The sequence below is a fragment of the Oryza sativa genome, chromosome 8, assembly GCF_034140825.1.
Source record: "Oryza sativa Japonica Group chromosome 8, ASM3414082v1".
Classification (NCBI taxonomy): Eukaryota; Viridiplantae; Streptophyta; class Magnoliopsida; order Poales; family Poaceae; genus Oryza; species Oryza sativa.
Window position 1 is genome coordinate 28058335 of NC_089042.1, and position 11716 is coordinate 28070050.

Sequence of the window (11716 nt, forward strand, 5' to 3'; positions counted from 1 at the left end):
GAGTGGTACTGATGGAACTATCAGTCTCCAGTGCTGAAATCAAGAAAAAGGGTCTGCTGTTGTAACCAATCTGCCTCTTGTTGTTAGCTAATCCAGCTGCTGCTCGCAAGTGTCGACATGCTTGGTTTCGTGCAATCACTCATTGACAACAACACCCTTTGTCATACATTCTCTGTCTTCTTCTTTTGCAGCCTTGTTGAGTAGCAGTACAACTTAAACTCTACTACTCACCAAATGCAAATAGAATTATGCCAAGCAGCCAACAGATAGATAGAACGGTGGTGATCGTGCTGGTAAGATGATGAACAAGATTATTACAGGACCGATGGATAAAGCAGTGTAAAGATCAATTATCAGTAGTATAAAAAGGACATAGCAATAGTAAGTTGTGAATTCAGTGATGAGGAGTGGAAGAATGGCAAGGGCAACAACAAGAGGCATTCAAAGAGCTGCACCTTCTTCCTCTTGTACTTTACCAACCCTAGCAGTAGCTTTCGATGTGCACTCCTCAAGATCCGTTATACTATCTGAAATTTCATGATCCCAGGGATACATTCCTGATTTCCTGCCTGCCTTGTGACAGGAAATACCAGGAACATAGCAAGAGGGAAATGCAGTTTTGCATGATTGGCCATGTTCAGTTAAGATCAACTCTGAACTCTGTTTTTCATAATGCATGGCCCAACTCTGAACTGAAGCTCCAAATAAAAAGATGATTTTGGTTTACCTAGCTCATTGTGCAGAAATGCATATGCTACACCCATAACTGATTGTTACATATGGATCAATTAACTATAGATATTCCACACTGAAGGTTGAACAGCTATATGTTGATTTGCCATTATTTGTTGGTCGGGTAAAGTTTTTCAGTACCAGCCCTGTTCAGTTTAGTGTTCACTTCTCCTTTAGGGTGCTGAATGCTGGACAATTTTATGAGCCTCCCAAGTATGGTAAATAATTAATGTAGAACATATCACAACACCAATCTACCCAATGGCATTGCCCATGGATATACTTGGTTTTTAATTTATGCTGCTTACCGATCAATCCAGCCCAACTTTGTTACTGTGGCATGCATGCCAGCAACCAGCAGCAGGGTGAATAGCATATTAGCATGTGTCAAATAATTTTGCTTATCATATAAGCAAGACATAGTAGGGAGTAATCACGCTGCTGTTCATTGATCACTACATGCATTCTTACCACTTACTGTTCTGTGTCCTAATAGGGAGTACTACATGCAGATACTGAATTCCGAATCCATTTTTGGGTGTGTTTAGTTCACGCCAAAATTGAGAGTTTTCACTGGACAAAAAAAGTTTTCGCTGGGCCCAAAATTGAAAGTTTGATTGAAATTGAAACGATGTGACATAAAAGTTGAAAGTTTGTGTGTGTGGGAAAGTTCTGATGTGATGAAAAAGTTGGAAGTTGGAAGAAAAAGTTGGGAACTAAACCAGGCTTTTGTTAGCTAGTATAGCTCAAACTAGAGAAGCAAACAGAGCGGATAGTTTCCGTTCGCTTCAAAGAAAAAGAAACCACGGATACAGTTCGAAGCGGATAATCCGGATATACGGATACGGAACTTCAAACTAGTCAAATGAACAAGTTCTAGAATTACATTTGTTTGATTAGGTAGGTGTAACAGATACCTTTTGTTTGTCGTTATTTTGTTCTTCTGATTATTAGTGGGGACAAAAATCAGATAATAACACAGTGGTCAATTAATCCATTGCCTTGAAGGAAGAATGCAGCACGTACAATAAGATTAAATGATCCTTCCCGAAAGTGCTCGAGTTAAGTCGAACACAGTGTGGTTGGACTGAAGTCAACTGCAGATTAAGGCAGGCAGCTGAGAGATCAGAATCAATGGAAAGCACCATTATGTATGAACTGGTCAGTTGGCCCATACTCCTTTTGTTAAATTGAAGACGTTGTGATTAATTTGTTTGCTGCAGTGGTTAAGATTTGATCATTTCGTTGCAACTACATACATACAGCATTGCAAATTGCAGCAGCAGCAGGAGGAGGCAAGACTGCAGTGCTCATGTGAATGTGGTCCTCTGGCGGCATTCATGGTTTCATCTTATTGCAAAACAGTGATTTTCCTGACCAATCAGAAATTCACAACCAATAGAAAGAAGATACACACAAACAACATATTTTAGATAACAAAGATATACACAAACATCTTGATTACTTGGATGATTTGGAAGGAGAGAAATGGCAGGATATTTGAAGGAGTCAGTCAGACCGTCGCCGAGGTCTCCTAGTGCATTTCTGAAGAATGGTGGGCATGGTGAGCTGCTGGCTTTGGAGGCATCACGATTGAAGAGATATAAAATCCATGTATACATGTAGTTAGGCGTTTGCCGGCAAAAACCTTTCCTTGTTCTAGGATTGGGATGTGTTCACAACAAACATGTTGGTTGTTTTATGTAACATCTCCTCATTTTCTTAATATAATTGGTCGGGGTTTTCCTACGCCGCCGACCGGCGAAAAAAAAAATAACAAAGGCCTGGTTTAGTTCCTAATTTTTTCTTTAAACTTTAAACTTTTTTATCATATTAAAACTTTTCTACACACACAAACTTCTAACTTTTCCGTCACATCGTTCCTATTTCAATCAAACTTCCAATTTTGACGTGAACTAAACACACCCAAAGATACCTCCGTCTAAAAATAAAGTCGTTTCTAGCTATAAATATAGAAATAGTCATTTTTATTTATAAATATAGACAGGAACTTATCCAAGTTTATAACGCCGTGTTTAGTTCCAAAATAATTCTTCAAACTTTCAACTTGTCCATCTGTTAACAGTGAAATTTGGTAATCGGCAAAGACGTCATCAGCTTATAATCATTATCGGCTGCAGCATTTCGGAATCAGCCGATGGGAGTTATCAAGTCGCCAATAGTCGGATTCCTGCTATATTCGGTTAAGGAAATCAATCTACTAAAGGAAGCTTATCCCGAAGTGACCGAGTTTAAAGAGGATGCGACATGGCAGTTTATCTATTAATTAGGAATAGTTTGTTAGTTTCCTTTTATCTTTAGGAAGGTGTGTTTAGTGTCCGATAAGGACTTTATGTTTTCCTTTTATCTTTAGGTTAGTTTCTTTCTTGTCCGACAAGGACTTGTATCAACCCATGGATATAAATATGTACACCCAAGGTCTATGTAATCTATCTCCACGATCAATACAATTCGGCGTATCGCCACCTTTTACATTTTCTACTTTATTTTATCGTCCGGCGGGACTTGGCACTTGACGCGGGGCTGCATCGGTGTTCGATCTTCGGCGAAGGGATAAGTCCAATGTTCCGTCGGTCTAGGCAATTGTATCGTCTACGTCGGCGTCGTTCAAGACTGCATCAGTACATTCGACCTCTGAATTACTCTGGTTTGGATAATATATTTGCCTGGCTATTTATCATATGTCTATGTTAATCTAGTCCTAGCATCTCAATTTAGCTCTATCGGCTGTCTCTCGTTTTAGGGTTTCTGCCGGTATCGGCTAAATCGCCTTGCTATATTAGATTAGCCTAGACATCTACCACCCTGAAAATCAGTCAACGGCTTGATTGTCTAGATATTGTGTTTCTTTTCATACTTAGTGCTGCATCAGTTAAGTTTGATCTACTAAGTCATGCTTAGAACCATAATCTCTAGCTTGCTTTTTGACTGCCAATAAGGGTTTCATCGGGGTTTCAGCCGATGAGTTATCTGGACGTTGCATCGGCTCATAAGGATTGCATATACATATAAGTTAGATTTAGCCGATCGCAACATAGATTTCATTGTTTAATCTAATATTGTGGATTTAATGACATCGGACCTCCAGCCGATGTATGCTTTAACCTTCAGATCAGTGCTTATTATATATTGTTTCTAGCCGATTGGTTTCTATCGGATTATATTATTGTTATTTTATTACATCCTCATCAGCCGATTGCTTTCATATCATTATCTACGTTGGACATATAGCCGATTGCTTAAACCCTATCGCTATCGGCTGGTATCGGCATCGGCTATTATCGGCTATCGGCTAGAACTACTCCATCGGCTTGTCAACCGATCGGCTGTTTTGATCTACTATTTGCATATCTTGTCAGTTGCAGGATCAAACTGACTGGCACGCTCGCATCTAATCAAGATTTGGACCTGCACAGGAGATAAGCAGATCTCCCAGGCTGGTGTGTTCGATTTTCTCGTCAACACCATCACATCAAAACTTTCCTACATACACAAACTTCCAACTTTTCCGTCACATCGTTCCAATTTCAATCAAATTTTCAATTTTAACGTGAACTAAACACACCCAAAGATACCTCCGTCCAAAAATAAAGTCGTTTCTAGCTATAAATCTAGAGATACTCATTTTTATTTATAAATATAGACAGGAACTTATCCAAGTTTATAACGCCGTGATTAGTTTCAAAATAATTCTTCAAACTTTCAACTTTTCCATCACATCAAAATTTTCGTACACACAGATTTCCAACTTTTCCGTCACATTATTCCAATTTTAACCAAACTTTCAATTTTAGTGTGAACTAAACACAGCCTAACTAGAAAAAGTTTCATTTTAGGACAACGGTAGTATTTATCAAACTCATACCGGTGAATTTTGGTATATATGATGGATACTGAAGTAATTAAGTAACCATTTTTTTTCTCAAATTAAAAATTGATATTAGTTATCTATGTGATGTAATTTAGCAGTGGAGCGAAAGTACTTGTAATCTAGCGGTTAAAATGCTTAAATATCATCCCTAGATCCTCGATGCACTCCTCGCGGGAGCAAATTTCAGACCTAAGTTAAAAAATAAAGTTACTTGTTGACTCCCGTAAAAATATATGTTAAGAATCGATCTATGGGTAGGTTCTTATCTATGGGTAGGTTCTTGTTCTATGGGGCAGGGGTCTTAAAGAACGGGTTAAAAACCGATCCATAGAAGCTACTCCGCATGTGAAAGACCAACCATTTTATTGAGGCTTTTTTCTTTTTAATGAAAAAAAGAGAGTCGTATTTCAGGAGTGTGTACTGATGAACCATTTAACTCTCCCTTCGGCTGCAGCTGTGCATATGGACAGCGCTATCTCCCTCCTGCTGCATTAACTCTTCAGTAATTCCGGGCACACATGCACAGATGATCCAGTAATACTCTGACACGCCTAGCAGGATGTTAGGTGATCGTCTGATCAAGCACTAGTGATCGATAATCCTGCTCCTTTTTTATTACTTATTTTTTGACCGAATTGGTCCAGCTTATATTGGAAGCAACAAGAGATCGATTTGCCTATCTAATTGCCTATATATATCTGCACATGAGCCTCCCTCTTGCGTGCCTCACTCACAGTCACAGGTGCTTGCTTAGCTTAGCTTAGCTTTGCTGCTGCTCCTTCTCATTCATAAGCCAGCAGCTAGCTAGCAAGCAGCACACACATATATCACAGGCCATCTCTCTATCCCTAATTAAGCTATATACTCCATATAGCTAGCTAAACACAGGAGGAGTGGAGGAAGGAGAGGCTAGCTGATCTAGCTATCTGCAGTGATTAGTTAAAATGATGGCTTCTGATAGGTTGGATGCAGAAAGGATCATAGAGTACTTCAAGGGCAAGAGCATCCTCATCACTGGAGCAACTGGCTTTCTTGGCAAGAGTACGTTAATTGTGTGTGCATATATATAGTAGCTAGCTAGCTAGCTAGATCTTGTTCTTGTTCTTGTTCTTGTTCTTGTTCTTGCAAGGACTGGATATGAATGCTCATTGCTGATGGAGCTCATTGCTGCTGCTGCTGCATATGAGTGCAGTTCTTGTGGAGAAGATACTGAGGGTGCAGCCTGATGTCAAGAAGATCTACCTGCTCGTTCGCGCCATCGACCAAGCATCTGCAAACCAACGCGTCCAATCTGAGGTTGATTCATCTCATCCATCCATGCATCTCTTCCTATTTTTTTATACGTACTTAATCAATTTCGTATTATCTTCGTTTTTTAATATATGATACGGCTGACTTTTTCCTCAAACTTCGACTAACAATACTATTCATTTATTTAGTCAATTAAAGTGAAAAGAGTACCACTGTATCTGTCATCAAAAGTATTTTAAGTATACATAATATCTATTTGTATAAATATTAATTGTAGAATGGACCAATAGTCAAATAAACTTAAAAATGGTCAACTGTGTCATCTGTTGAAAATAAATGGAGGTAGAATTTAAAAGGAGACGTATATCACCTAGTATTAAAATACGTACATGGCTGCAGTTGATTGGCTAGTTGGTGCTGTCAATTTTTTTCTTGCTCCATCAGTTTCTGTAAGTTAAAATAATATGTGTTGGTTGGCCTGTTACTGTATTTTTCGCCGGTCTGCCAAGAAACCAACTTGTCTGCATGGTCTTCTTATCTTGTACTCCTCGACACATCCAATCACTATCACTTACAAGCAGTAGGTAATAAGCTCACCTACTGCGTTGCAAATCTACTAATTTTACTGTTAAAATGTTAGAAAAATAGAAAGTCATCACGCACTCGCTCTGATCAAGTAGTCCGCTGAACTTACAAGTTACTACAACGGTATATATAATTCATACTATAGTTGTGTTGATATGACTAATCTTTTGAACATAAATAAACATGTATTAGTACTAGTACATATATAGCTGAAATTCAGCTCGTTATTAGCAATATATAGATGCATGGAAACCGTGTAGCTTTCTCATGCCTACTGATTGATTCGATATGTGACTATGTGAGAGGTGACAGCCATGTCCTTTTACGCTGAATAGGTTGATGATTCGTGATAATATCATTCGATGGTAAAAATAAATTAATTAAATATTATAAAATTGCAAATCAAATTTAAATTCATTTATAACAAAGTTTACACTACCATTTAGAAGCTCGGGAAGCGTATATTTACTAAGTCATTTCATTCCTTGAAATAAATATAATTTAGAAAATACAATTTAAAAGCTTGGAAAACATAAATAAATATAATTGAATTTTAAAAATCATTATAGTTATCCTGTTATTTTATTCCTCGAAAAATAACAGTGTCGGGTATAGTTGTGACAGAGTGCAAGGATGGGAATGTTGATAATTTACCGCAATGAAAAACAGTTCGACGTGTGTATCAGTGTAGAGCTACCAAGCAGAGCATCATATCCCAGTGACATACGGTGAAGTCTTAAAAAAATTAACTTCTGACTAGTACGAATCTTAGGTTGGTCTAAGTTTGTCTGATCTGAGCCATCCGTAGAAGGGATCGATGGTTCAGATGGAGCAGAATGTAGGCATTATTAGTTGGAAGCTAGCATATGATGAGGCGTGGGCGTCCAAACGAATAAAAATCTTTTAAAATTAATTTATTGAGTATGGTCAGAATACTGCTAAAATGAACATTTTCAAATTTTTGCTATGCTAAAAAATTTTGAGTAAGTTGACAGCATATATTGCCTTTTTAATAGGATAGACTAAATGTGGTGTTGCCGGAATTCTCTAGGTAATAAACTAAATACCATATATTTATCAATTTTATCAAACAATGATACAGTTTAAAATAACATCAATCTAAACAGGTTCGTTATTTAAGTACTACTTACTTTTTATGCTAAATATAACTATACTAGTTATGTTCATAAAGACAATATTGTAATTCTTTAAAAAAATGATAGTCAAAAATGAATTCACACCAATTAACAGTGTCAAGCAGTAAGGTATGCAGTAGTAATAATGAGGTGATGGCCCATGCGGCAGGTTTGCTGTTGCAGCTGTTGCCTCATCTCTTCGATCCCACGATTTTTTTTTCCTCTCGATCGAAACATTGTTTAGTCCTTAATTTTTTTTTCAAAAACATCACGTCAAATCATTGGACACATACATATGTAGAGTATTAAATATAGATAAAAAAATTATTTACACAGTTTACATGAAATCGTGAGACGAATCTTTTGAGCCTAATTAGACTATGATTAACTATAATTGCTGCAGTAACCTATATGTACTAATGACGGATTAATTATGTTTAATAAATTTGTCTCACGGTTTCCAGGTGAGTTATAAAATTAGTTTTTTTATTTATGTCAGAAAACCTCTTCCGATATCCAGTCAAACGTTCAATATCACACCTAAAAATTTTCTTTTCGTGAACTAAAAATTAATCCACGCCCAAGACTGTGATATGTAATCTACCTATAGCTGCACATAGTACATGCATATGCATATGCTGTTCTGATCGATATATATCCATGCATGGTTGGTTATTGCTTGTTGCCTGCAGTCGAATTCATTCCTTGCTTAAATAATTTCACTGCAGCATGTGCGTACTATCCTGCTGCAACCTGCACCGTGCATAATAATGCACATTACTAGTATACTGTATTTTTCATGTGTATGGTCCAATATATCCAGCTATCCATCCATTACACAGCAACACTTTACTCAAATACTCAATGCAGAGCTAGCTGTACTCTGCATATGCAGACATATAAGGCCCCACTTGCGGTGTGCATTCACCTTGTAATGCACATGCCCGAAGCTGCTCATTATCTTAAAAAAAATACGGCTCTATCGTTTTACTTATTCGGGAAAAAGCCAAACAGCATATTTATAAAAAAAATAATTTATGAATAATATTTTTTTTATATGTTCTTATTGGTCTAAAAGTAAAGGCTGAAAAATAAACTTTAATAAAAAATACAAAATAAACTTAAAAATTAAAAATTTAAATTTTAACTAATAAATATAACTATAAGCGAAAAGACGAGTCCGATATCTGTCGCCGGAAATTAGTACTCCACTACTGCCAGTAACATTTACTGACAAGGCCCGGTACATTATAGTAAAAAGAAATGAAAAATATCGTGTGTTTGTTGCCATGAGTACAGGCATGAGGCCTGCATGCATGTTGACACTGACAACATGTTTAACAGGAGGAGGCATGCACAGATGCACTGTGTATTAGCTCTACGATACTATACTTACGTCCTAGAAAGAATAGTTAATTAGTACTACCATAACTGCACACTTGTACTACTGGTTACAGCTAGTAGCTGCGAAACTACATGCCGCAGATTAACTTATAGACGCACTAGGAAATTAATTAAAATGATGCGATTAATAAATTAATTAATGTGAAAAAGGAAAACATATGCGTGCTGTGCAGGTGACGGAGACGGAGCTGTTCAGCGTGGTGAAGGAGAAGCACGGCAAGGGATTCTCGCGATTCATCGAGGAGAAGGTGGTCGCCCTCGCCGGCGACATCATCTACGACGACCTGGGCCTCGATCCCCCGTTGCTTCAACACCTCGCCGACAACCTCGACGTCATCGTCAATGGCGCTGCCACCACCAACTTCTACGGCAGGTCGGTCGGTACTATCGATTCAAATATAGTACAAATCCATTCAATTCAGTTATATATTAATTGATGAAATGGAATGGAATGGAATTGCCTTGCAAATGATGAAATGATCATGCAGGTATGATGTGTCGCTGGATGTGAATGTGCTGGGAGTGAAGCATCTGTGCCAATTGGCCAAGAAATGCAGGGGCCTCAAGGTCTTCCTCCATGTCTCCACTGGTCAGTCAAGTCACTCGATCACTGCACCACTGATCGATCAGCTGATTAATTAAGCTCGATCGATATATATATAGATGCAGTTAGTAATTAAATTGAAGTTAATTGCATGCAGCTTACGCGGGCGGCGAGCAGGAGGGGCTAATCCAGGAGAGGGCGTTCGAGGAGGGGTGGGCGCTGCGAGAGGGGATGCACCTGGACGTGGACGCGGAGCTTCGGCTGGTGGCCGACGTGCGTCGGGAGGTTGAAGACGACGACGACAAGGCGCGGAGGAAGGCGATGAAGGAGCTGGGGCTCGCCAGGGCGCGCCACTTCGGGTGGTCCAACACCTACGTCTTCACCAAGGCCATGGGCGAGATGGTGCTGTCCAGGATGCTGCTGCAAAGCTCGTCGCCGGCGCCGGCGATCACCGGCGCCGGCGGCGTGGTGGTGGTGCGGCCGAGCATCATCACGAGCATCCAGCGGGACCCGGTGCCGGGGTGGATGCAGGGGACGCGGACGATCGACACGCTCATCATCGGGTACGCGAAGCAGAACCTGTCGTGCTTCCTGGGCGACCTGGACCTGGTGATGGACGTCATCCCGGGGGACATGGTGGTGAACGCGATGATGGCGGCGGCGGTGGCGCACTCCGGCGAGGCCGGGCAGGAGCGGCCGGCGGTGTACCACGTGAGCTCGTCGCTGCGGAACCCGGCGGCGTACTCGGTGCTGTACGAGGCCGGGCGGCGGCACTTCACGGAGAAGCCGAGGGTTGGGAAGCGCGGCGAGGTCATCCCCACCAAGGAGATGCACTTCTTCAAGACCATCGCCAGCTTCCAGGTTAATTAATTTACTCTTCTTTTTTTTTTATTTTTTAATAATGAAAGTTTGTTACTGAATTCAGTCTATTACGACAAGATGATATATAATTAAAATGCACATTACCAAACACACAGATCGATCCAAAAGAATTACAAGGTTATTTTTTAATGGTATTTCTCTTCTATAGATTATAAGTCGCTTTGGCCTTTTTCTTAGTTAATTTTTGTTAGTTTGATTAAGTTTATCGGAAAATAGCAATATCTACGATACCAAATTAGTTCGATTAAATGTAAACATTGATTATATTATCATAATATATTTGTTTTGTGTGAGGAATACTACTACATGTTTCTCTGTAAATTTAGTTAAAGTTAAAAAAAATTTGAATAAAAAAAATCAAAGGATATGAAACTGACGGAGTAGAAGCTTTTCATTGAAGTGTGTTGTCAAGATGATACAATTACGATAAACATTTTAATGTCTGTATAATTACGATGCACACGATCAAACAGATCCAAAAGATAGAAAAGAATTACAAGTTGGTATTGATTTTTGCAGGTGTACATGCTGGTGAAGTACAGGCTGCCATTGGAGATCCTCCACCTGGTGAACCTCCTCCTTTGTGGCCTCTTCTCCCGCCTCTACTCTAACCTCGCCCGCCAGTACCGCTACGTCATGCACCTCGTCGACGTCTACGGCCCCTTCGCCTTCTTCAAAGGATGGTACGTACTACCTACGTATTTCTCTACTTTTATACACGTATATACAAATACCTGTACATTACTACTAACAAGTAATCATTACTGCATGCTTGGATTATATATGAAGCTTCGACGACATAAACTTGGAGAGGCTGAGGCAGAGGATGGGGAAGAGCAGGAACCCTCAAGACGATGAAATGTTCAACTTCGACCCAAAGACCATCGATTGGGAGGACTACTTCTACAGGATCCATATACCCGGTGTGCTCAAGTACATCCTCAAGTAAAACACACATGGATGATGATGGATTATATCATCATGTATAACAGCTGGATGAAGAAGACTTAAGTATTGTACTCTGGCTCTGCTCCTCCCTGTTACAAATGCCAGCAATCTACCTAAGTATGCTGATACTAGCTTGTATGGGAATATGCATGCTTGCTCAAAGAATTAATCTTTAATATATGTCAACTACTAGACTAAGTAATGCTTGTATCGGAGAAGAATCACCATATCTTAATCAATAATAATACACTGTGTGCTTGTGCTTGTGTCATGTACTACCAGCTTTACTTGTCCTTGCTTGTGCTCTGGGTTTCATCTGCAATCTGACGATGAAAATTATTT

General features: G+C 39.4%; 1 protein-coding gene across 1 annotated transcript; it reads left to right on the forward strand.

Annotated features, from left to right (window-relative positions):
- The first annotated feature begins 5345 nt into the window (after nucleotides 1–5345).
- On the forward strand, nucleotides 5346–11648 carry LOC4346301 (fatty acyl-CoA reductase 1). The gene is made up of 7 exons (NM_001422683.1): nucleotides 5346–5665; nucleotides 5817–5920; nucleotides 9174–9373; nucleotides 9489–9589; nucleotides 9702–10405; nucleotides 10946–11109; nucleotides 11216–11648. The coding sequence occupies exons 1-7, from the start codon at nucleotides 5569–5571 to the stop codon at nucleotides 11373–11375; spliced, it is 1530 nt and encodes a 509-aa protein (NP_001409612.1). The 5' UTR covers nucleotides 5346–5568; the 3' UTR covers nucleotides 11376–11648.
- The last annotated feature ends 68 nt before the right edge of the window (nucleotides 11649–11716 follow it).

Coding starts and splice junctions, on each gene's coding strand:
- LOC4346301 (NM_001422683.1), top strand. CDS start 5,569: ATGATGGCTTCTGATAGGTTGGATGCAGAAAGGATCATAGAGTACTTC. Junction 5,921..9,173: donor ACCAACGCGTCCAATCTGAG/GTTGATTCATCT, acceptor CGTGCTGTGCAG/GTGACGGAGACGGAGCTGTT. Junction 10,406..10,945: donor AGACCATCGCCAGCTTCCAG/GTTAATTAATTT, acceptor TGATTTTTGCAG/GTGTACATGCTGGTGAAGTA.